The sequence below is a fragment of the Octopus sinensis genome, linkage group LG11 (assembly GCF_006345805.1).
Source record: "Octopus sinensis linkage group LG11, ASM634580v1, whole genome shotgun sequence".
NCBI classification, from domain to species: domain Eukaryota; kingdom Metazoa; phylum Mollusca; class Cephalopoda; order Octopoda; family Octopodidae; genus Octopus; species Octopus sinensis.
The window spans coordinates 67149893-67174532 of NC_043007.1; the positions used below are offsets into that span (position 1 = coordinate 67149893).

Below are 24640 nucleotides of genomic sequence, written 5' to 3' on the forward strand. Positions count from 1 at the left end.
ATTATGAAAATATAATAATAATAATAATAATAATAATAATAATGATGATAATGATGATAATAATAATAATAATAATAATAATAATAATGATCCTTTCTATTATAGGCACAGGGCCTGAAATTTGGGGGGAGGGGGTTAGTCGATTACATCGAACCCAGTTCTTGACCCAAAAGGCTGAAATTAGTAAAGGAATATACATTTAATCTTTCCACACTAGCCCTGTATCATGTATCCACTCACAAGGTATTTCTTTAACAATAACACATCTAGATGAATTCAAGTTTCACGAAAGGAATAAGTCACCTTCACTTATTGTTAACCCCAAGTCAATCCTGATTGAACAGAGCTACGATTGAAAACATTCTGGTCATGCCCTTCCTCTCTGTTTTCTATCCAGAGTTTATTTTGCTTTTGCTTCGTTTGTTTTTTTACAATAAGGTGTGATTCATGGGAATTTGGCAACTATTTTTAATAGATTGTGCAACCTGACAGTAGCTCTCTTATTGGATTGTAGTCATTACAACATTTGATGAATATAATATTTATTTTATAAATATATCTGAACTGGATGGCAAAGTCAATTTAGGTGACAAAATTTGAATGTCAGAAATAAAGGTGCAAATCCTGTAATAGGCTTTCAATTGTAGTGTGTTACCAAAAAGCTTATCAGATGTGTGTGTGTGTGTGTGTGTGTGTAGCCAATTGTATGAGTATGTGGTTATTTGGTGGAGGTGGGGTGCAAAGCAATGTGCACCTGGTATGTGCCATAGCATAACTGAGTTCATAAACAAATGCAAGGTCTGTGACTTAGCTTTGATTTCTAAGCTACAAGCTACATACTGTTTAAACTGATTTGAGAAATACATTTTCAAACATGGATACACAACAGAATTTTAGGAAAGAAAAAAAAAATTTTATAAATAAAGTTTTTTAAAAGTTTGGGTTAGTAACAAGAAATTTCGTATACATATTCAAAGAATATTTCTCATAGACTCTTGCATTATTTCCCATATGCATATTCCATATTTTTTGCATATGGTATTCATAGAGACACATGCAACATAGCACTGTTGTAATATTCAGTGCACCCTGTCTTGTGACCCACAGCATGCTATTGGTTAGTAGGAAAAGTTGCACTAAACAAAGCTGGTATAGATACCAAACACTACAAAGTTGAAACTTCAAACCTGGTTATCAAAGGAAAATAGAAGGGGGGAAAAAAGGGAGTGGGGAGAGATTATACATGAATCATTATTGGTGGAAGCCGGGAGTTTGAGGTAATAAAAAGGGATATAAAATTAGGAAGATGGGGTGTGATGCAAGAGAATTATCAATGATTAGTAGCAAACAGACAGGGATCAGAAGAGATGGAATTAAGTAGTAAAAAGTTATATTAGAGAAAACCAATTCGAGTTTACTTTTTTCCAGCACTTTACTGGTTCACACCTACTTTTCGTTAATATGACCAGGATGGGTTTTTTTTAATCAAATGTTGGAGGTAACATTTTCATTGATTGGTAACTGCTCCACCACTAACCAATCAATAGTGAAATAAGCACAAATAGATTTATTGGATTATCCAGTCCATTATTCAAACAGCAAACAAACAAAAACAAATGAATGATAATGAAAATAAGGATAATGTGTAAGTAACTTTCACATGTTTAATGAGAGCTGTCGGCATTTGCCATTGGACCAGCCAAAATGCCATGACATTGAACCCACACAATAAACTTGATATGCATGCATACAACAGCCACAAAAAAACTAGACATCTTTTCAATAGCGTGTACAAACTCACCTACAATCAGAAACCCCTTAGGTATTGTAATAGGTAACAGATGAAATGAGTGATGAAAGATGAGAAAAATAAGTTGAGACTTCCTTCATTAGAATTTTTTTAAAATAAAGAGTAAATATTTAAAATTATTCAAATATTTTAAAAGAGAATTAAGGAATCTAGCCAGCAAGAAAAGCATTTATTTAATACATAAAATATAGCAAAGAGTTTTATCAACCTGCCTGAGGCTTGATTTTATGGTACAAAACATTTTACTTTAAATAGTTTATATTTGAATCAAAGATTTTCATCATAAAATTATGTGAAATAAAAATGTTATTACTCCAACACAAACATAAAAATGGCAAAATTAGTTATTTTGTTGAATCCCTCCAAATCCTTAATTAGCTGAACACGGTGGTGGGACGTTTCTTGAGAAATATAATCACAAAAGGGTTAAACTTGGAATTTTCTGCTTTGAGTGTTAAATGGAGTAGCTAAAATTCCTAACAGGCTTGATCACCAATCAGGCTAATCAGGTCACTCAGGCACTTGTTCACCTGTCTGGAGCTCCTCAGTTATTGTCTAATACCAGGATTTCCCTTCAGGCCAACTGAAAAAAGCCTTAATCAATAAAAATTTTTTTAAGATTAGATTATAGACATTTGGTACTTCTACATATCTGTTTTGTTGAAAGACCCAACCAATTATAGTTGAGCTACAGCATAGAATGGTGAGCTTATAAACCCAAATACCACAGTAGATTTTAGGTATTTAATTTTAATTCTGGAGAAACAGAACATTTGAATTAACTTTTCAAGAATTGGAACAAATCTGGAAATGTTTATCTCCTGCACATCTCAGATGAATGCAATATTACTAAAAAATATGTTATGGTTTCTGTTTAATCAAAAAAAACAACCAAGTATTTATAGCACAAGCTCAAGTGACAAAGTCAGCCAGAAGACACCTCATAAACTTTCTTATATGCAGTAAAGTATTTGTTTCATGATGAGAAAAAAAAAGCCCACCATAAAAACTGAGCAGACAAGATAGACAGAGCTAGAGTGAGGACCATACAGAAAGAACAAACAGAACAATGACAACCAGATTGACCGGGCAAGGACAGCCCAGTCAGCAAAACAAATAAGACAATCACATCATCAGAGCAAGGAAAATGACTTGATAGACAGCAATATATAATACTGATGACAAGCAACCCGTAACTTATTTCAAATAATAGAAGGGATAATTAGTTGAAATTTCTGATGACTGCATATACACTGTATACACATTTATACAGTTGCGCACGCACACACACACACACACACACACACACACACACACACACACACACACACACCACACACACACACACACACAAATGTAAACTGGTGTGTGGTCCTTCTCTCATTAACAAGTAATTAAAGTTAAATCCAAACCAAACACATACATTCCCTCCCTTCCTCCAAAACATATATCCCATATATATGCATCCTATATTACTGAAGAGGACCATTCGCATAAGAGGAGGAAGAGGAAGAACAGCAGCAACTGGTAATATTGTTTAGCCGAGCACAAGTCATGAGTCAATTTCTACTAGAGAGTTAGTCACTAATTTTACAAGTTTAGCACAGTCCTTGGGTTTGGTTCACAGGACTGGCTACAATCACAGGTTTACCTTCAGTAGTATTCGGAATGGGGTGGGTGGCTCTTTGAACTGGGGTTGTATTCAGATCATTCCACACACTGCAGGACATCAGTGGGTCTGAAATGGTTTATTACATACATGACATTTTTCACAGGCAGACAACACAAATAGGGTCAGATGTCAAATCAGACTGAGGTGTGTCCCTCCAAAAGTGTCAAAAGAGAATGAAAAATGATAGGTCACAAACAACTGAGCAAAAGGAAATGTGTTACATGTGCATTTTTATGAGTGAGAAAGAGAGAGAGAGAGAGAGAGAGAAGGGCAGGTGACAGAGAAAGAGGAGAGAGAAGGAGAAGAGCAGAAGACAGAGAGAAAGGGCATGAGACAGAAAGAGAAGAGACAGAAAGAGAAGTAAGGGAATCAGTTGAAAAGGCTGAGGTATATCTAAATGTTCTCATTAACACTATTAAGACTGATACAACACATGAGTGTCTGAAATTCACCATTACAGTAGAGGGGAGAAAAAAAGAGCAATATTTATTTGAAAGGAAATAAGGAAATAACATACAAAAGAAGACAAAGCTGCAATGTGTCAAGACATTTTTCTGTAAGGAGAGAATCAAAACTTCCCCCTTCGTTCCTTAGTCCCAATTCACAATTTAAACTAATAATTAAAATATTAAATAACTTTAATTAGAAATAAATTGGGGAAGAGAAAGTGGGAAAGGAGAGAAAAGAAGAAAAAAACACAGAGAGAGAGAGAGAGAGAGAGAGAGAGAGAGAGAGAGAGAGATACTGTGAGTGTGTGTGTGTTTTTCTTTCTTTTTCTTTTTGGCATGCGTGCAGAAAAACATTTAACAGAAATTTATCAGAAATTAGCATTTATTTGCTGATTTACAGTGTGAAATATGATTTGCCAACAGAGTGATGGCAATAGCCATATTTAAAGCAAGTGAATATTATCAAAGTAAATAAATAAACAAAAAACAAAATCAAAGGAAAACAAAAGCATTAAAACTGTAAAGGGCCAAATGGAAGAAAAAAATAAAGTTAAAACAAGTAAATAAAAGCAAAATTAAGGATACATGAAAATAAAACAAAAACAAATATATGAAACTTAAGCAAAATTTTAAAATATTAAATTACTATCCCTTGCAGTGGAGGCACATGGCTTAGTGGTTAGGGTGTTGGACTCCTGATTGTAGTTACAATATGTGGACAGGACAATGTGCTGTGTTCTTAAGCAAAACACTTCACTTCACATCACTCCAGTCCACCCAGCTGATAAAAATGAGTAATCCTACGAGAGACCAGCATCATATTCAACGAGGAATATATATATACATCCACATATATACTTCCAGTCACTTCGGCAATGTAACTACACACATGCTGTTGGCAATTTCTTTTCCTTTTTTGGACTTTGCCCTTTCTCCTTTCTGATGAAAAACTATGCTCGAAATGTCAAACTCTCTCTTTTCACCAAGTGTCAAGCTAATACATTCCTTGTGCAAGTCCTCTTGTTATCTGTCAATTTTACTCATATATTTGAATTGACTATGTTAAGACACTAGGATATTTTCCTACTTTTCTTAACATGAAACCAATGGCAAACTTAACTCACAAATACCAATGTGGTGTTGAGCACTCATTTTCAATGTTCAACATTTACATATATATATATATATATATATATATATATATATTATATATATATATGCCAGAGAAACCAGGAGACCAGCCCTATGCTCCTTACAGAGTAATGTGGACTAGCCATCCCTTACAATGTTCTATAGCATTTATAATCTTACTGTAAATCATATGTGCTAATTCTTCAACACCAGGTCAGCCTTGAATGAGCAAACCTATGGTCAAAGGTTTTCCAATATTGTCTACCCTGTCTTGTTTTCTGAAATTGTGTAACAAGACTACATTACTTAATGTGTTGTGCCTCTTTTTTTTTTCCAAGCTGGTAGCATTATGACGTGAAGGAAAATTGGATGCTATTTCAACAGGTTAATAGACTACATAAAAGCATCCTAATAACTGGATCTAAAGTAGTTTGAGTTGCTTATAGCTCAGAGAAAGGGGTCTATCAAGAGATATATATGGTTTGATGCAATCAAGGAGAAATGAGAATTTGTTGCTATCATTTGAGCGTTAAGCCCCATGGAGGCAGTGACAAGTGACCAAGACCCTTGGCAATATATCGTGCTTGTGTTCACCTGTCAAGCCAAGTGATTACCATAGTCATGGTCAATGCGCATGTCAGACCAATGGCACTTGTGCCGGTGGCATGTAAAATACACCCACAACACTCTCAGAGTGGCTGGCATTAGGAAGGACATACAGCTGTAGAAACTTTGCAAAATCAGATTGGAACCTGGTGCAGCCCCCCGGCTTACCAGTTTTCAGTCAAACTGTCGTGCTTCACCACCTCATCCCAAGTCTTCTTGGGTCTACCTCTTCCACAGGTTCCCTCAACCGCTAGGGTGTGGCACAACAGCTTGTGAAATTAGAACTTACTAAATAATTAAAACATATCTTATAACTAAGACCACAACATCAAAATAAAACTATGACAAATATGGTAATTTATTGAATACGGTTTGTACCAACTCATGTATAAAAAGTTAATCTCTTAAAACTTCAAGTTAATTGTGATTAAGGTAGTTTTGTGTTAACGGAAACTATGACATCAAATAAAATCTTGCAACACAATAATTTGGTAATGAAAGCATTACTGTATTGCAAAGAAAGCTATAAACTCTATAGCTAATAGAATATGGAAACATAGATGTCTGAAGTATTATGTGTACCCTATGCAAGTTACCAATTTGATCTATCATTATTTACCAGTACTTAAAATAATAGGTGAAGAGATTCAGGATTTGATTTATTTTTGGATTAGCTTTATATTAAATTAAAAAAAAAGAAAAAGGAAAACAAAAGAGAAAGAAATAAAAATAAAAGACAAAATTAAGAAATTTACCTTGAATCTTGCCCCGTCGCTTTTTCTCTTTCTGTTCAGTAAGTCTGTCCAAAGGTAAGTCATGCATATCAAGGTTATAAACCTGGCGTGCAAGCACGCGTGTTAGTGTGTTGATAGTTTTCTATTAAGGAAAACAGAATGAAAACAAAATACAATTACATAAAATACACATAATACAAGTTTGGCTGAAATACTATCACAGATTACTTTCTTTTTTTTTCTTTCTTTCTTTACACTTGCCAGCCTATTGGCTATTGTTTCCATATACTTAATTCCTTAAATCACAGGCATCTCATAATCCAAAAAAAAGCCATCTAACTGTATAGTAAAATTCCCTTTCTGAAAACCTTCAGCTATCTCTGTCATGCTATATTCACTACCATTTTTGCTAAACTGCAGATAAATTTGTCTCTTCTTTACAACTGACCAGTTACCCATCATCCTCATATTAATCCAACAGATCTAAACATACATACAGCATCTAATCCTAAACTGCATTTATCAGTATGAGCTGATACCAAAAAGTTCCCAGACTTGTTATATTTAATAAAAAAAATAACTTATTTACATCATCTCTTTCAAAATAGTCACCTTGCGCAGCACTACACCAGACTCAGCATTCCTCCCACTTTTGGAATCCAGCCTTGAAGTTGTTTTCCATAAATGAGTTGAGGACCTTCTGCTTCGAAACATCGCTGATTGTCCTTCAAAAATCCTCAAGCACAAGCTGATGAATTTCCTCCACATTTCCAGAGGTGATGCTTGTGGCAAGTCTTCCAGATCACTCATTGTCTTCTAAAGACATTCTTCCACTTTCGAAGCACCTGTGCCACTCAAAACATTGCATACAACTCATTGCCTCATCACCATAAGCTTGCCAAAGAATGCTCAATGTCTCTATAACAGACTTCCAAAATTTAAGGAAAAATTTCACATTGGCTCTATGTTCCTGTCCATGACAAAATTGCAGACTACAGCATACACGTGATCACAAAAGCACAAATTTCATAACTTGCAAAGTAATCACAGCAATGTCACTTGGCACACTACTTGATGAAGGTCACTGCTAGCTCTCACTGCACACACAACCAGGAGCTACCATCTGTTGGCGTGCTACAAAACTAGTCCAGAAACATTTTGATACCTCATGAGCATTACTATTCACAGGGTTAAATGATTCAATATTTGTCATCTTCATGAAAAAGGTATAAACATTCCAACCTCCCTGCTTTGTTTTCGTTTTTTAATCAGAAGACATTGCCCATGCCCTATTACTGGAACTCCAAAACTAGTAGAAAAAAAAAGTAGTTATCCTCAAATGTCTACTTTTCCATGCATGGATTGGATGGGATTTACTGAGGTAAATTTTCTATGGCTGGATGCCTTTCCATTCACCAACATTCACCTGTTTCCTTGGGGATATTTTCCTCCATGACCAGGAATGTTTTCACAGAAGACTGGAAACAAGACAGTGACACTCGCTTACAACTATCACATGTCATGTCAAAGAGACAGTCACAACATACACATGTATATATGATGGGCTTCTTTCAGTTTCCATCAACTAAATCCATTCATAAGGCTTTGGTTGGTTGGGACTATAGTAGAAGACACTTGCCCAAGGTGCCATGCAATGGGACTGAACCCAAAACGTGATTGGGAAGCAAATTCTTACCACAAAGCCATTCCTGAACCTCATATGTAAAAAAAATAAATAAAAGAAACATGATGCAGCCCTTATAATCTCTAAGAACGGAGTTTATTTAGATTTCAATAAATAAACTGATTACTTACCGACCATTCTTTGATGAGTTCATCCCAAGATGTCAGTGATGACAATACGTCGAGCAACTGGTGCCACAAGTCAGCTGATATATATACACTTAAATTTGCTTTGATCCATGTGACAATCAGTGTCTAAAGACAGATAGAAAAAAATGTGAAGAAAAAATAACTATAAAAGTTATTTTAATTTGTTAATTTAATAAATACCACCAAATAACCTGAGACTTGAAAGTTAATGAAATTCAGTAAAATCTCCAAATTAGTAGTTTATAATGAAGATCTAAAGACATAGGTAGGTTAATGTCAGTGTACACTGAATCACCTTTGACGTTTCATCTCCAATTTAACAAGCAGTCAAACGGCCAAGGAATTTCTAACTGCGATACAACACAATCCAACAAGCTCTAGCTCAATGGAAGATCACAACATTCCCAATGAGACACAAAACTACAAACTATGAATCAATTTGAGAGATGCCAACTCATTTCTGTTGAGACACAAAAAGATCAGCACACTATAATGACAAATCACATTATTGGTGGTAAGAGTCAATGCTACATTTTACAGGTTAACTACAAAGATGATACACAACACTTGGACAAAAAAATTTCCAAGCTTTTAATCAAGAGACTTTACCATAGATCTTGCAGATGTTGTGTCTCTCTGCCCCACCAAAAGAATACGACTTGTATCTAGCAATACAGTTCTACTAGTACCATAAATCCTCAAGTATAATCCGCATTTTTTCCCAAAAATTTAAAGGTCAAAATTCCTAGTGTGTACTATATACGAGGTTAAAAATGAAAAACATTTTCTAAGCAATGTCCGAGTCTCTACTTGCTGTCCGGCAATGTTTATTCAGACGCATTTTGCGATGTCGGACATGAAAATACCTTAAGCTAAGCCTGAAAGCAATGAAGTCATAAAAGAATCATCTATAACTTGCAGTAAGCAACATTTATTAAACGCTATTACTGTTATTTCTTTATTTTTTGCAAACAAAATGCACAAAAAAGCTACACATTTGCATTATGTTATATATACAATAATAATAAAGGACGATACCGTATACATTTTTACAAACCAAGGACATTATATAGACCTCCTTGACTCAAGTTAGAGAAGGGGTTCGTATTATACACAAGGTTTAGGTTTTTCAGAGGTACAGCCACCTAAAAATCCCCTACGTATTATACTCAAGGGCGGACTATACTCAAGGATTTACGGTAATCAAAACATCCAGGCGTATATTGAAAGAGAGTTTTCACAACAAAGACATCTCCTTGAAAGGTACACAGTTTAATTGTTATTAGATGGTTATATCCATCAGGAGTTTACATCTTAAGAATTTAGTGATTTACAATTTAAAATATTGATATTTAACTTACTTGAAAGATTGGCTGAACAAGTTTTCCTCCCAAAGTTCGGAACCGATCTGTGGGTGGGCTCTTCTTCAAAACACCAGAGGTAACACATAATAATACCAATAAGGTCTGCTCCCTTGAAAGATGAGAATAAAATAATTGATTTTAAAATGTTTATACTTAAATGTGAACTTCCAATGAAAATGTTTGATACAAGAGTTACAGGTAGTATGGGAACAAAATATTTAAGTTAAACTAATACAGAAATGTAATTAATAGAGTATAGGTAACATGGAGTAGTGTGGAATATAACATAAGAATAAAGGAAAGCCCAAATTTTATATAAAACCATTGCTTGAGAATGATAAACAGCAGGAAAACTGAGCAGGAAGAATGGAGATATGGTACTAGATGTGTTGACCAGTGTGATATCTACACAAAGATAGATTCAAACAGCACAAGCATATGACACTACATGTGATGTTAGACAAGGATGACATGAAGATGTGACAACAGAGTAAAAGAAAGCAAAAATGAGAAGCTGAGATACATGATGGAGACTGGTGATGAGAACAATGCTGACAATGATGCAGATGATCTTTTGAAAAATATTAATATAAAAGTCAAAGTAGTGAGTTACTGATAAAAAAAAAAATGATGAGGAGGATAATTATTTTATATTGGTCTCAAATTTTGGCACAGGACCAACAATTTGGGGAAGGAGTAAGTCAATTACATTTACCCCAGTACTCAACTGGTACATATTTTATTGACCCCAAAAGGATGAAAGGCAGAGCCAGCCTCAGCAGATTTTCAACTCGAAACATAAAGGTGGACGAAATGCTGATAAGCATTTTGCCTGGCAAGCAAACAATTCTCCCAGCTCATTGCCTTATAATTATTTTATACTGACATTAAGTTATACATGTTTAGGAAAGTAAAACCTAGGAATTGCCTCAATCATGTCTTTGTTTGTTTTTTTTTTTTTTTTTTGAAAAGACAGAAACTTTAAAGTCAAGTAGTCTGAAGAGCAATGCCAGAACATAATTTTTAGGTTTGAACTTTGAGTAGATAGTAAAAAAACCAGTCAATCAATTAATCAATGATACTTACCAAGTTTTAGGTGCAAGCTGTATATTCAAAATAATGTGTCTGTAGATGTTCAAGACACGCTTACATAAATCAACCTACAATATGAAAAGCAGACAGTGAAAGGTAACATTTGCACATAAAGTGCACTTAAACTTAAGAAAAGGTAATTGAGAGAGAGAGAGAGAGAGAATCAAAATTTAAACAACTGACATGTAAAAGAATTAACATATATTCTAAGAAAATAAAGTGTGTGCTTATGTATGTGTAAGGATGTATAATGGGTGGGGTAATCATAGCTAATATGGAAAGGCTTTAACTTCAAACTTAGCTAATGTATCATTTTTAATTATGGTAGTGAGGTCAGTTTTGTATTTTACTAATCTGATAGATCAACCATTGTTCTGCCATTCAAAAAAAAGTATCAAGATTAAATTTTCAAGCGATTTTTTAACAAGTCAAAGCAAAACAAAAAACGAAATCAAATAAACAGTTTAATAGTTATATGAAATATTTTTTCCATTCAAATATAACAAAATTGTTTCCTTAAAAAATTATCAAGATTACAGGTTAAATTTTTAATTTAATAATTTGGAACGAAATTTATGTGTATCACACAAAGTGATTTCTATGCACACACTATTTTCCATCATACATCAATGAGTTACTAACCTGTTCGAGAAGCAAATTCCCATCATCTTCAGCTTCTAACAAGAAAATATTTGCTGCATTAGTGATGAAAACTTGTAATACTTTCTGTAATCCAGCCCTAACATCGTAGTTTTGCTGCTCTCCTCGATCTGCTAGCTCTTGAATTGCTCCTAAGTATGATGCATTTCTCAAGTGGGACTTGTCAGGAAGATCGTTGACCAAAGGTAAACGGGAATTCGAAGATGCAGGAGATTCCTGGAGGGTGGATATGGAAGAAGAGAATACGCAAAAAAAAAAGAAAGAAAGAAAGAAAATCTATATAGTTAGCAGCACAAAAATATATTCATAATAAACAAATACAGGAAACTAGTTACAACTATTATTATCTCACAAATGAATTATGAGAACAAACTATATTTGCCAGCATATAAACTGTGTCTACTTCAAAATAATATTCCGCAATATTCACTGTAGTATGCACAGTAATTTACAGTAAGTATACCATATTTGCCAGCATATATGATGTGCTTTTCCTATTTTTAACTATATCAAAACATTGCCCCTGCATTCAAAGTGATCATGCTACAGATGAGAGACTAAGTGCCATAGACCAGAGAGCTATATGGGCATAAATCCACTAAATACACTAGTTCTTACTTAATAATTAAATATTGAAAACAAGCCAAATTATCACAGTTTGTTGGCACAAACATGAAAAATTGCTTACAATATGTCAGCAGTTATGTAGAAAGGTCACATCATCTCATTAGACCTCCTTCTCCAGCATACATAACCTACACCTGATATGTGTCATTTTATTTAATGACTGGGTTTTTTTTAATTATGTAAATGAAAGATTCTATTTGAAAGATGAAAGGAACATAAGCAAATTTTCTTCTACCTGTCACCTGTTTGCAATCAGTGGGTCTTTTATCTTTTATTTGCTTCACTCATTTTTCTGCAGCCATGCTGGGACACTGCCTTGGAGAATTTTTAGTCAAATAAATCGATCCTTTCCGCTTTTTTTTTTTTCACGCCCAAAGTTTGATACTTATTCTATTGGTGCCTTTTGCTGAACTGCTAAGTTACAGGGACATAAATACACCAACACTGGTTGTCAAGCAGTGACAGGGGACAAACATAGACATAAAGACACACATAGATGTGTGTGTGTGTGTGTGTACATATGTATGTACAATGAGCGTCTTTCGATTTTCATCAACCAAATCTTTGGTCAGCCCAAAGCTATAGTAGAAAAGGCTTGCTCAAGGAGCTATGCAGTGGGACTGAACCCGGAACAATGCAGTTGGGAAGTAAGCTTCTTACCACACAGTTACACCAGAACAGTGGTGCCCCACTCTGGTGGCCAATCTAGATAACACAAAACATCACAAGCAGAAATACAAGTTTTACACCCTGTATAGCAATTGTCTTGACAAAAATTTGAGCAACTATGTAGATGATCTAAAAGAATATAAAGTCAAAATACAGTTTCCCCATACCATAGTTTATAAATTTATGATTTCATTCTTTATTTCAATATACTGTCACAATAATGTACTTATATGCACAGAATCACAGAATTTTCAAATATCTTTCAGTAAGTGTATGATGAAATATACAAGTTCTTTTTCCACAAATTACGCTTGTAAAATAAGGGTCTGTCTTATGCAAGTGTATCTTATATGCTGGCAAATACAGTAGTTAGAAAATAGGTTTTTATTCCTCTCAACACACACATGCACAAATTCCTGAAAAAAAAAAGTGAAATGTAAAATCTTTGTGCCTATTATATGCCAGCAAATACAGCAACTGTCAAAAACTCTTATGGACAATGCAACAAAAACATTTAATAATCAAATGTAGTCAGTTTGGCTTGTGTTTGTTTTATCATTTATAATTAAAACTTAAAAATTGAAATAAAGCTTTTTAAAGCTTTCAGTTTGTTTATTCTTCCACCCTTCATTTTGCTAAAGACACACAACTTGCAAGCAATGAACACCACATACTACTACATAAGCAAAGCTAAATGTGGGCGGTGATGTGATTTATAAATGGTTAATATGATGAAGTTGTGAGAGAGCTGACTCAATGCTATGATCTTATTTTAAAAATTTGATAGAATGCTGACATTGATTTCTTTAGTTTGAGCACATGAGCAAGTTAATATGTAGGTGGCTTAACACTGATCAATTTCCTATTAACTGATTATACAAGCCGTTTTGATACCAAACTAGATGCCACCAAGAACTAATCCTAGTGAAACATTTTTTTAAATCCCATTATAAGGACAGAAAAACTAATAAATTTATTTTTGTCTTGTATAACTTTGGAAATTACATTTATGATTTTTCATGAACATTAACAAAGCAAGGAAAATCCAAGTGGGCTTCATATCCAAATGAGAGTTAAGTGTGTCTAGTTAAAGAATGCACTAAAATACAAACTGAAACATGCTGTGTATATGACTACTCCACAATTATGCAACAACTAAACAGTCTAAAATAATTTCATACAAAAAGCAAATATGTTAAAACACTTTAAAGGAATTTTTCATCTTTTTAAGCTCTTTTTTTATTTTTTCATTTAACAATTACACTTTTGAAATATCATCAAAAGACCATTGGAAACAACAATTCAAACTGAGAACAAAAGAAATTGTTGCAGAGTCAATAACTAGGATTTTACTTCTTTTTTTTTTTCTTTCCTACACTCCCACCCTCTCTCCCTATTAATCCAAAGGAACCCAGTGCTTAACCTATTAATGCAGATTGTCTCAAAAACAGTTGAAAATTTGTTGTAATTTATTATAGAAAGAAAACTGAATTTTATGCATTAATACAAACGGGATGAATTGGCAGAGTCATTTATGTGTCAGAATACTTCACATTATTTGTTCCAATTCTCTGAGTTCAAATCCCTATAAAGTCAACTTGGCCTTCCATCCTTTAAGGGTCAATTAAAAAAAGTTCCTATCCAAGGCAGTGAATTGGTGAAACTATATGAATACCAGACCAGATGCCTTGTGATATTCATTCCAGGTCACTGGGCTCTTAGTTCAAATTCTACCATTGCCTACTTAGATGGGAGACTTAACCCCTTGCCCAGTTTAGCACCACCACCAGGCACCTTGGGTGCCTTTGGCAGAGAACACTTTGTTGCAAGCATTCAGGCTAGCTTTCTGCTTAGAGGATATTTTCTCCTTCCCTCCTTCCTTATCAAACTCAGAGGCCTGTCTTTCCTCTTGAATAAAAGATAATAAAAAAAATAATATATGAAGTTTTAAATTTTTATTATGCAATCAATTACAACTAAAAATATTTTGAAATGTGCAATTTTCTGACTGCCCTGTCTTGGGACCCATTCATCAATGTGTTCATAAAAACCTCAAACAACTGAGACCTATCCAGATCATAGACCTGTAGTAAACATAGCAGTACAATACTGCACACATATTAAGACACACTTCACCTCTCCACTTCTACATTCTTCACCAGATGTCAACACACAAAATAGAAAGAAAAAAAATGTTCTCAGATTATATATCACACAAAACATAACCTTGAAACAATTACTGTGAGGGTTTTTACTTAGACCCAGCCACCCATACATCCATTCAGCCATCTTCTCAACCCACTACTCTTGTTGAAGGTCGTGGGGTTGCAACCATCATTAAACTTTCTGGCTAGATTTCCAAACCTGACCAATAGCAACTAGGAAAATTACTCAACCATCTGGTTCTGGGTCTACCTCTATGCCTCATGGCAGTTGGCTGAGCTTGAAGAATCTATCTTGCAATTTTTTCCTACAACATTCTAATCAACTGTCCGTAGTGCCAGACCTCATTTTTTTCTTTATTTTTTTACTTACTATTGGTCAAAAATGAAAATAGCATCTAAAGTTTCAAGAGTCTTAAAAGCTAATTTACATAAGAGATATCTTCTCAGAAAACTTTAGTTTACTGAATTCACAAGGAAGATCTGATGGAAATAGATACATTCCTAGTTTTAATATATTTTTAGCTTGACTAGCAGTCATAAACTCTCTGGAATAGTTCCATTTCATGAAAGGTACTTTTGAAACCATAACTTATTAAATTATCTATATTTTTATATTGTAGTGCTGAAAGCAAACCCATATGGTCCCAGATGCAGTTACCACCAGAAACTAAGTGACAATGCAAAGTATTAATTCTACAAGCCATGAAAATCTACATAAAGCATCATTAATGATGTCATGATTACACATTACTTTAACCCTTTCATTACCACCCAGCTGAAACTGGCTCTGAGTACAAATGTCTTGTTTTCATAAGTTTTGAATTAAAATCTTCCACTGAACCTAAGTTAAAATCTATGTTCCTAACACTAGCTGAATGATTAAATTATTTTACTAAATTCTTTGTTATATTTAAAGTAATTGAAAGAAACACAGAGCTTCTCAAAAGAAATACAATAACGAAAGGGTTAAGAACTATAGACTCAGATTAAGAATTATATGTTCAACCTCACATTTTTCAGTTCTTTTGAGTATCCATATTGACATGTATAATTAGATCAATTATACATATGTTGATTTAATTAACTTATAGCAGGAGAGTTTGGTCTGGAGCCTAGTGAACAGAAATTTATTAGGCGCTGTGGTAAGAGCCTTTGAACTTATTTCTCATGAATGCAAATAGATTTATAAACCCAATATAAAAAAATCTCATAATTCTTAACATTAGCAGTAAGAAATAAATAATGTGTTCATAAGAAAGCTCAACCCAAAAGCACATCATTCATGCAAAAGACAATCTAGTATTTTCAAAACATTTTTAACTAAGACACAAGCAAGGAAAACAGTAAGGAGAGCTTCTACATTTAAGTGGGCAATATCATTTGTACTAAATGATTTAAAGTTTAAAAGATTAAGACATATGTTTTAATTTTAAAGAAAATTATGGTACATGCTTTTTAATATGTATAATTTTCTCCACAAGTTCCAAGCTCACATTTTTTTTAAATGGTAAACTGTGTCTTTCATCCCTCCAGGAAACAATAAAATAGGCACCAGCTACAGTAAACACATTTTCTTATATAATCTTATGACATTAATAACATGACGACCTCAATAAGTCAGGGCCAAGTCCCTTAACATACATAATATAATGGAGGACTTTTTTTAAGTCAAATTCATTATAAGTTTACCATCACCTTTTGTTTCTAACAAAAATCAGTATTTCATGATTATAGCTTGTCTGTACACAATTACACCTTTACAACCAGTGATACAGTGGTATCACAGATCAATAATCAATATTTTTCTTTTAACCTCTAGACAAATTAGGCAAAAAAAAAAACACAATATCACTAAGGCATTTAAAAACATTACCCTCCTTACTAGGTTAAAAAATTTCATCCATATGCTCCACTCTTCCATGTGCCCACCTCCATTAATTGTTTTAACTCAGTGTTTTGCTACCATATCCAACTCCCAACCACATTGAATTAATTTTCCAGGCAATCACTTTCTGATCTAAGATATCACAAACATGTAATCACCCACCTCGTGTGGATTTCTACCATCTGTCCCACTAAGAGGTACTGTATTTGTCATTTACAATGGCATCCTGATGCAGACTTTATGTAAACCAAGCTAACTCCTCAAAATCAAACTTTACTTTTGACAAGATGGTCATGACTGGAAAGCCTTTCATTAAAGATCTGCTCAAAGAAAGCAGACTTAGGGATTAACAACAGCAAATAAGTACTACACAAGTAAATTCCTAAAGACCATCTAAAGTCCAATTTAAGGCCTAAGATGCATTTCACCACCCTTTTAAAACTGAACCTTAAGGCTCAGGTACTCACAGACAAAACAGCAGGTAGAAAGATAACAGAAATAATTTTAGCAAAAGAGAGGAATTCACAATGAAGAGACAATAATAAAATAGTTAACAATATTCAATCATAAATGATTCTCACTAAGTATTCAGGGAAATATTTTGAAAAATACACTATTATTCTAGTTGAATTAGAAAGAGGTAAAAAAATAACTGGAAGAATGAGTAAAAACAAAAAGAATAATTAAAACATAAAGATGAAACAATTAAAACAATACCGTAAATCTCTAAATGAAAGACAATCCACTTTAGGAACACCAAGTACAATTTTCCATACAGGTGTTGTTTATCCCAACATCAGCTCTGGTCAAATTCATTCCAGCCATGGCCAGCCAGCCATGTAGTAAGACTACACTAACAAACATACACTTTCTTATCTGTGATTTGAGCAAAATTTGGTTTCTATTTCTAGCAAACTGAACATGTGTAAGGCCTCCTTCATTAGCTTCTCCATATAGACTAGAAATTGCCGACATTAATTTGCGTGTAATAATGTTAACAAAACTGAATCTGGGCTAGTCTGACAAACAGACTCACTAAGTAATAATCTGCAATGCTTTATTTGTGGGAGGATAAAACAAGAGGAGAGAGGGAGACTAGTGAGATAGAAACCAACATTTTTAAACAAGCTTTGCAATGAAGTTTCAATGACTGATCTACACAAAAAGTATATTTTTATCACAACACTGAATAGGAATCTTCTAAGTATATCATTTTTGTGCATATATTTATATATGTATACACACACAACACATATACGCATGATATATATATATATATATATATTTATATCATCAGTTAACGTTTGCCCTCCAGGCTAGCATGGGTGGGATGGTTTCACAAGAGCTGGCCAGGCAGAAGCATGCACCAGACTTCTGACTGTTCTGGCAGGATTTTTACAGCTGGATGCCCTTCCAAACACCAACCACTTTACAGTGTAAACAGTGCTTTTAAGTGTCACCTGCACTGACAGGGTCACCAAGTACATGCAAGACCAAAAAAAAAACTTTCAAGAGGGGAAGAGGAGGTGTGTGTGTGTGTGTGGTGTGTGTGTGTGTGGTGTGTGTATATATATATATATATATATATATTATATATATATATATATATATATATATTATATATATATATATATATATGGAAAGAAGATATCAGAGAATTTGTTTTTGAAAATGCACCTTAATTCGAAAAATGTGTAAGCATGTTTTTCAAATTCAAGTGCATTTTCAAAAACAAATTCCCCTATATATATATATATATATATATATATATATATATATATTATATATATATATATATATATATACATATATGTGCATACACACACACCTCTCATCTTTAACTGGTTTCACTCATTAGACTGTGGCCATGCTGGGGCACCACCATGAAGAATTTTTAGTTGAATGTATCAACCCCAGTATTTATTTTTTAAATACTGGTACTTATTCTATCGGTCACTGTGCTGAACCACTAAGTTACAGGGACATCAGTACCAGCTGTCAAGCAGTGGTGGGGGACAAACACAGACATACACACACACACATATATATATATATATATATTATATATATATATATATATATATATATACTACATACATGCAACATGCTTCTTTCAGTTACTATCTAGGAAATCCACTCACAAGGCATTGATTGGCCCAGGGCTAAAGTAGAAGATACCTGCCCACGATGCCATGCAGAGGGACTAAACCTGGACCCATGAGGTTAGGAAGCAAGGTTCTTACCACACGGCCATACCAGCACCTTTGTTTACCATTCACCCCTATTCCCCATGACTATCCATTTGCCATTCCTTTCACACTCTCAGAATTACCAACCCCAACCCATTCCTCCTGGTCCAACCCTGCCCAATCCTCTGGACTACTACATTCATTTTCACCTTCATGTAAGCTGATAGTACAACCTAACACCACCTCACCATCTTCCTTCCATTTCCAAATGGTGTAATCGTGTATATTTTTCACTGCAAGGCACCATTTTCCATCACTTTATCACACTTTAACCTCTCATCACCTGGCATAAAACCACCTCCCTCAATACTACACCCACCACCACATTAGTGTTGCAAGTTACTTGGTGACCTCACAAGTGCCAGTGCCACATGAAACACAGAACACTGTGAAGTTGCTGGTATTAGGAAGGGTATCCAGCCATAGAAGCTATGCCAAAGCAAACATTGGAGTTTGGTGTAGTCCTCTAGTTCATCAGCTCATCTCAAAGTGTCCAACTCATACCAGCATGGAAAAACACATTAAACAATGATAATAATGATAGGAGTCAAAACTTGAGTTGCAGATTAAGTACCTCACAAACTCTACATAACAATAAGGTATCCACCACAACACCAAAAAATTTATTTACTAAGAAAGCCAATTTCTTATAAGGGACTGAATATGGCTGATGGATTTAAACTAGGTTTACTGCTGGTATCTATTTTATCCCCCTTGGTGAGATGAAAGGCAAAGTCAAAGTAGTTGAGTTTTGAACTCAAATATTCAAAAGCCATTTAGTCAGCATGCTTTGTCTCAGCCACTTCCAGTGTAACATCAACAATAATGACCACAATAATATGTACAACAGTAACAATAATAATAATAATAACAACATAACAGCAATAATATCAACAGTTAACAATAATAATAGCAACAATCACAACATTGTAATAATATTAACAATTTTAATAAAAGCAAAATCAAACCAAAACAAAAATAAAAATTATGAAGAAATTAGTTGTACATGAAGCATTAAACAAACGTAAGCCAGTGGTGGTTAGACATTACATATTGATTGATAGGGGAGGGAGGAGTAAGGGATTGATTTCTGTTCTAATAAGCAAGCAGTTGAGGAGTCAGAGCGTGGGAGACACAGGGGTGGGCAAGGTGAGGAAGTGACAAGAGTGAAGGGGGTGGAGGTTAAAGAGTCTAATGATAACAGTTATCATCCTTATTAATATTTAAAGTGTAAAAGGATTAAGGTACACACTATGAAGTAAGTATATTTGTCTCCTTCAATTTCAAATTCATGTTTTTTTTTTGTTTTGTTTCTTTTTTTTCTTCTTTTTTTTACAAAGGGTTAATTGTGTCTTGCATCCCTCCAGGAATCAACAAAATAAGAACCAGTTTCAATAAATGTGTTATTCTTCAAATATAATTTTAATCAAGGGAAAACATGAACAAATACCATAAATAAATTAGTGATGTAATGAAAAACTCAAAGTGATGATAGTGGGAATGTGGGTAGCGAAATAAGTACACTAATGATGATGATGATGATGATGATAAGGGAGGATAAGAGAGAGGTAGGGAGGATAAGAGAGAGGTAGGGAGGATAAGAGAGAGAGGTAGGGGTAGGATGATGAGAGATAGGGAATATAAGAGAGAGAGATAGGGAGGATGATGAGAGAGAGAGAGATAGGGAGGATGATAAGAGAGAGAGAGAATGACAGGCTATGAACCTACTTCCAAAGAAAATTTTTATATGTAATATAAAAAAAGTAACAACAAATTCAATTGAAACAGTAGTGGTACTACCATATGAGTTCAGGGTGGAATAGCATACTTGTTATCTTCTAGTACCATAATGATCCAGTCAGACTGTTCACTCAGCTGGTTGTCTTATAGACAACCATAGACACAAACTGACCATTCAGTTGGCTGTATGGTACCCAGTTGACACAGTCATTCACACACTGAAGTAGTAATAAATGAGTTTAGTCAACACTTCAACTGCTCTCCTGAATCACCAGGGAAATGTTTGTCTTCAGCTTTCTTGGATAGAATACTGTTGTATTGCTAGCAAATTACACACACACACACACACACTACATGGCCGAAATATAAACTGAAAATCAATGAAATACCTGTCAATTCCTAATGCTTCCACACTTTATAACAGTAAATTCTACCATCAATGGTATCTATTTCGGATGAAGTGAACTCATACCACCAACCTCTAAGGAGAGTTTTGAATTGTCATAGACACAAACATCATAGAGAACAGCATATGAAATGCTGCAACCTTCCCCTCCTTCATGGATGACTAGTTCGCACCATTACCTTTGACATGTGGTAAGAAGCTTACTTCCCAATCACATGGTTACAGGTTCAGTCTCACTACATAGCACCTTGGGCAAGTGTCTACTGTAGCCTCAAGCCGACCAAAGCCTTGTGAATGGATTTGGTAGAATGAAACTGGAAGAAGCCCACTGTATAGATAAGTATATATTTATGTGTGTGTCTTTGTTAGTCCCCCACCCTAGCCACCAGCTGACAACCAATATTGATGTGTTTAACTTAGTAGTTTAGCAAAAAGAGACTGACAGAATAAGTACTAGGCTTTCAAAAAAAAAAAACCTGGAGTCGATTTGTTGAACTAAATCATTCAGTCAACTGACTGAAACAAGTAAAAGATATACCAACAGCAACTTTTTAGCTCTTTAGCATTCAGATTACTCAGGCAAATGTAATGTTCTTTTAATCACATTGTTTTTAATTAATCATACATAATCTTGTAGCTTCAAGATCTCAATGTAATTGTTTGTATTTAGAATGACATTGCAGGGTAAGTTAGAGAAGCAAGATCTGGCCAATTGAAGATAAAACAGGCAGAATATTTGGGCCAGGTGTGAATAGTTTATATGCTAAAGGGTTAAACAACTCCAAAAAGTTAAACTGGTATTGGCAGCATTTCAATACCAAAAATCCCTTTAGTTTCACTATCTTCAATGTCAGCAATCCCCGCAGCTTTTCCAAAAAGGTAGAGGTAAAAAAAGATTCTTAATAACAACAATGACCTTTAATATAGACACAAGGCCACAAACTTTGAACGAGTTTGCCCTTCATTCACCAGTCAAATATATTGAGGTTCATTGAAATGACAAAGTAAATCCTGGTGGGATTTGAGCTCAAAACATATCTCAAGATATTTTCTCCATTACTATCCTGATTCTGCCATTCATCTACCTCTTAATAACAATAATGACTTCTAACATAGGTACAAGGCAAGATATTTTGAGGAGAAGAAAATAGTTGATTACATTAAGCCCAGTATTAGACAGGTATTTCCTCACCCCTAGGGGGATGAAAGCAAAGTCAACTTTGGTAGGATTTGAACTCAAAAGGTAAAGAGCCATTATAAGGCATTTTATCTGATGCTCTAATGATTATCCTAATTCTCTGCCCAGCAGCAGTAGTTTCTTATATCGATAAAAAGCTATGAATTTGTAAGGGTAACATCAAATGAATCAGTTGCCAATACTAGAGTGGTATTTACTCTCCCTTTCCTAGGCCCTTAAATGTTTGTGGAATCATAGGGAGCAATGCTGTGATGAACTCTAATGAAACTCATCCCTCTTTAGGTCTAACTACAGTTGATTTCTTCCAGAAAGAAGCAAGGAACAGAAAAAAAAAAAAAAAGAGAATCAAACCTCAGTAATGGACTGCTGCTTGAGTCATCAACCTCAAAACGATGAAGGACAAAAATTGACCTCAGAATGCAGAGAGCTGAAACCAATACTGCAAGACATTTGACCCAATGCTCTAACAACTACATTAGTAGAGGCACGTGGCTTAGTCGTTAGGGTACTGATGTATCAACTGATATCAAATCAAATCTAAGTAGAGACTTCAAACTTGAAATCTTCAAAGCCACAGTTGAACCAATTCTACTATATGGCTCAGAAACCTGGACGTTATCAAAGAAGCTTGAGAGGCAGTTGGATGGAACCTACACTCGCCTCCTTATGAGAGCTCAAAATCTCTCGTGGAAGCGTCATCCAACCAAAATGCAAATGTATGGGAAACTACCACCTGTGTCATCTCTTGTGAAAGGTAAGAGAGTCCAGTTTGCTGGACATTGTTGTAGAGCTGAAAACGAGGCAATTTCTACTCTTCTCCTCTGGAAGCCATCTACTCGCAATACCAGAGGGCGCACACTCTCCTACCCTGATGTAATCTCCAGGGATACAGGCATCCAGCAACAGGACCTCCGTACTGCTATGATGGACCATGAAGCCTGGTGTAGCATGGTAAATTCCATGGACCATGAAGCCTGGTGTAGCATGGTAAATTCCATTGCCTCGACCACAGTTGAACAATGATGACTGATGTCATAATCATAAGATTGTGGTTGCAGTTCCTGGACCAGGTGACGCATTGTGTTCTTGAGCAAAACACTTCATTTCACATAGTTCTAGTTGACTTAGCTGGCAAAAATGAGTAATCCTGTGATAGACTAGCATCCTATCCAGGTGGGTAATATATACACCATGAAAACAGAGAAACCAGCTCTTGTGAGTCAGTATGACTTGAGAACTTAACTTACTAACGACTATCATAGGTTGATGTTTTGCTTATGTTATCAATGCCTGGAGGAGTAAAAGACAACTTCAGCCCCTGTGATATTCAAACTTGGAATGTTAAGACAAAACTAAGTCTTGTAAAGTATTTATCCTGGCATACTATACCACTTCTACCATTCTCCACTGCCTTCAACAACAAAAACAACAACAACAAATAACAATTATAATGTTAGTGACAAGTGATATAAGCATACCAAAAACCCATGTTAATTGTGAATACAAAAAAAAAAAAGACTAACTTGTTTCCCCACCTCCCAATTTTTTTTTTAATTACTAATTAGGAAGCACAATAAATGAACATTGCAAGACTAGCAGAATAATGAAAATTGTTTATAAACAAAGACATGGGTAGGTGTTGTGAAGGATAGAGAACAAAACATTGTGGGGTGGTAAGCAATATATAACTAGTTTTTAAAAAAAGCAACCAGAGCGGATTATGTATGTATGTATGTATGTATGAATGTATACATGAAGAGATATATACATGTGCGTGTGTGTGTGTGAGTAAGAGTGAGTGAGTGAGTGTATGTTTGTATCTCCTGAGTGTTGACCGAATAAAGAGGAAGGAGAAGGGATGGGGAGGAAAGTGCCAGGTTACCTACATCTTCCTCCATTATATCTGAAAGACTATGCTGGTTCAACTCGGTGTTGTCCTCCCTCAGCCCACACCCCTGACCCTCATCCACTGGCTCCTGCATGAATACCGGCAGTTCTTCGGCATGCTGCTGCATCAAGCAAAATATTTATATTTATATATTATATTATATAAATATCATATATATATATATATTAAAATGGTTGTCAATCAGTGTAACTAAAAAATGTATAAAACTGTATAAAATAAAAATGGAAAATGGGGAGGGTGAAAAAAAATGGGAAAATATAAAATGTTAAAAAGATGAAGAAAACAGAAAATTAAAATAAGAGAATGAATACTGATGATGCTAACACAGTTAAAAAGAAGTACCCAACATTATTAGTAACTCCTATATGCATGTACCAAGTTGTAATCCACACTCTTTGGGACAACAAGTTATGTATCAAGCCAATAAAGGCTCCTTTATTT

The 24640-nt window shown here is 34.6% G+C and overlaps 1 protein-coding gene across 15 annotated transcripts in view; it reads right to left on the minus strand.

Moving 5' to 3' along the window:
* The window catches only part of LOC115217392 (ral GTPase-activating protein subunit alpha-1), a 288611-nt gene that overhangs the window by 199474 nt on the left and 64497 nt on the right, over positions 1-24640 (minus strand). For 12 of the 15 annotated variants that reach the window (XR_005001329.1, XM_036507628.1, XM_036507625.1 and 9 more), the window contains exons 12-18: positions 24177-24299; positions 11334-11567; positions 10686-10759; positions 9597-9708; positions 8218-8340; positions 6424-6544; positions 3462-3548 (exon numbers count right to left, since the gene is read on the minus strand). Coding sequence is in view for 14 of the 15 variants with exons in the window: in XM_036507628.1 (XP_036363521.1) it covers positions 3462-3548; positions 6424-6544; positions 8218-8340; positions 9597-9708; positions 10686-10759; positions 11334-11567; positions 24177-24299 (874 nt within the window). In the remaining variant the exon portion in view is untranslated. The remainder of the gene's footprint in view (positions 1-3461; positions 3549-6423; positions 6545-8217; positions 8341-9596; positions 9709-10685; positions 10760-11333; positions 11568-24176; positions 24300-24640) is intronic. The other 3 variants (XM_036507627.1, XM_036507631.1, XM_036507634.1) reach the window with 3 other exon arrangements.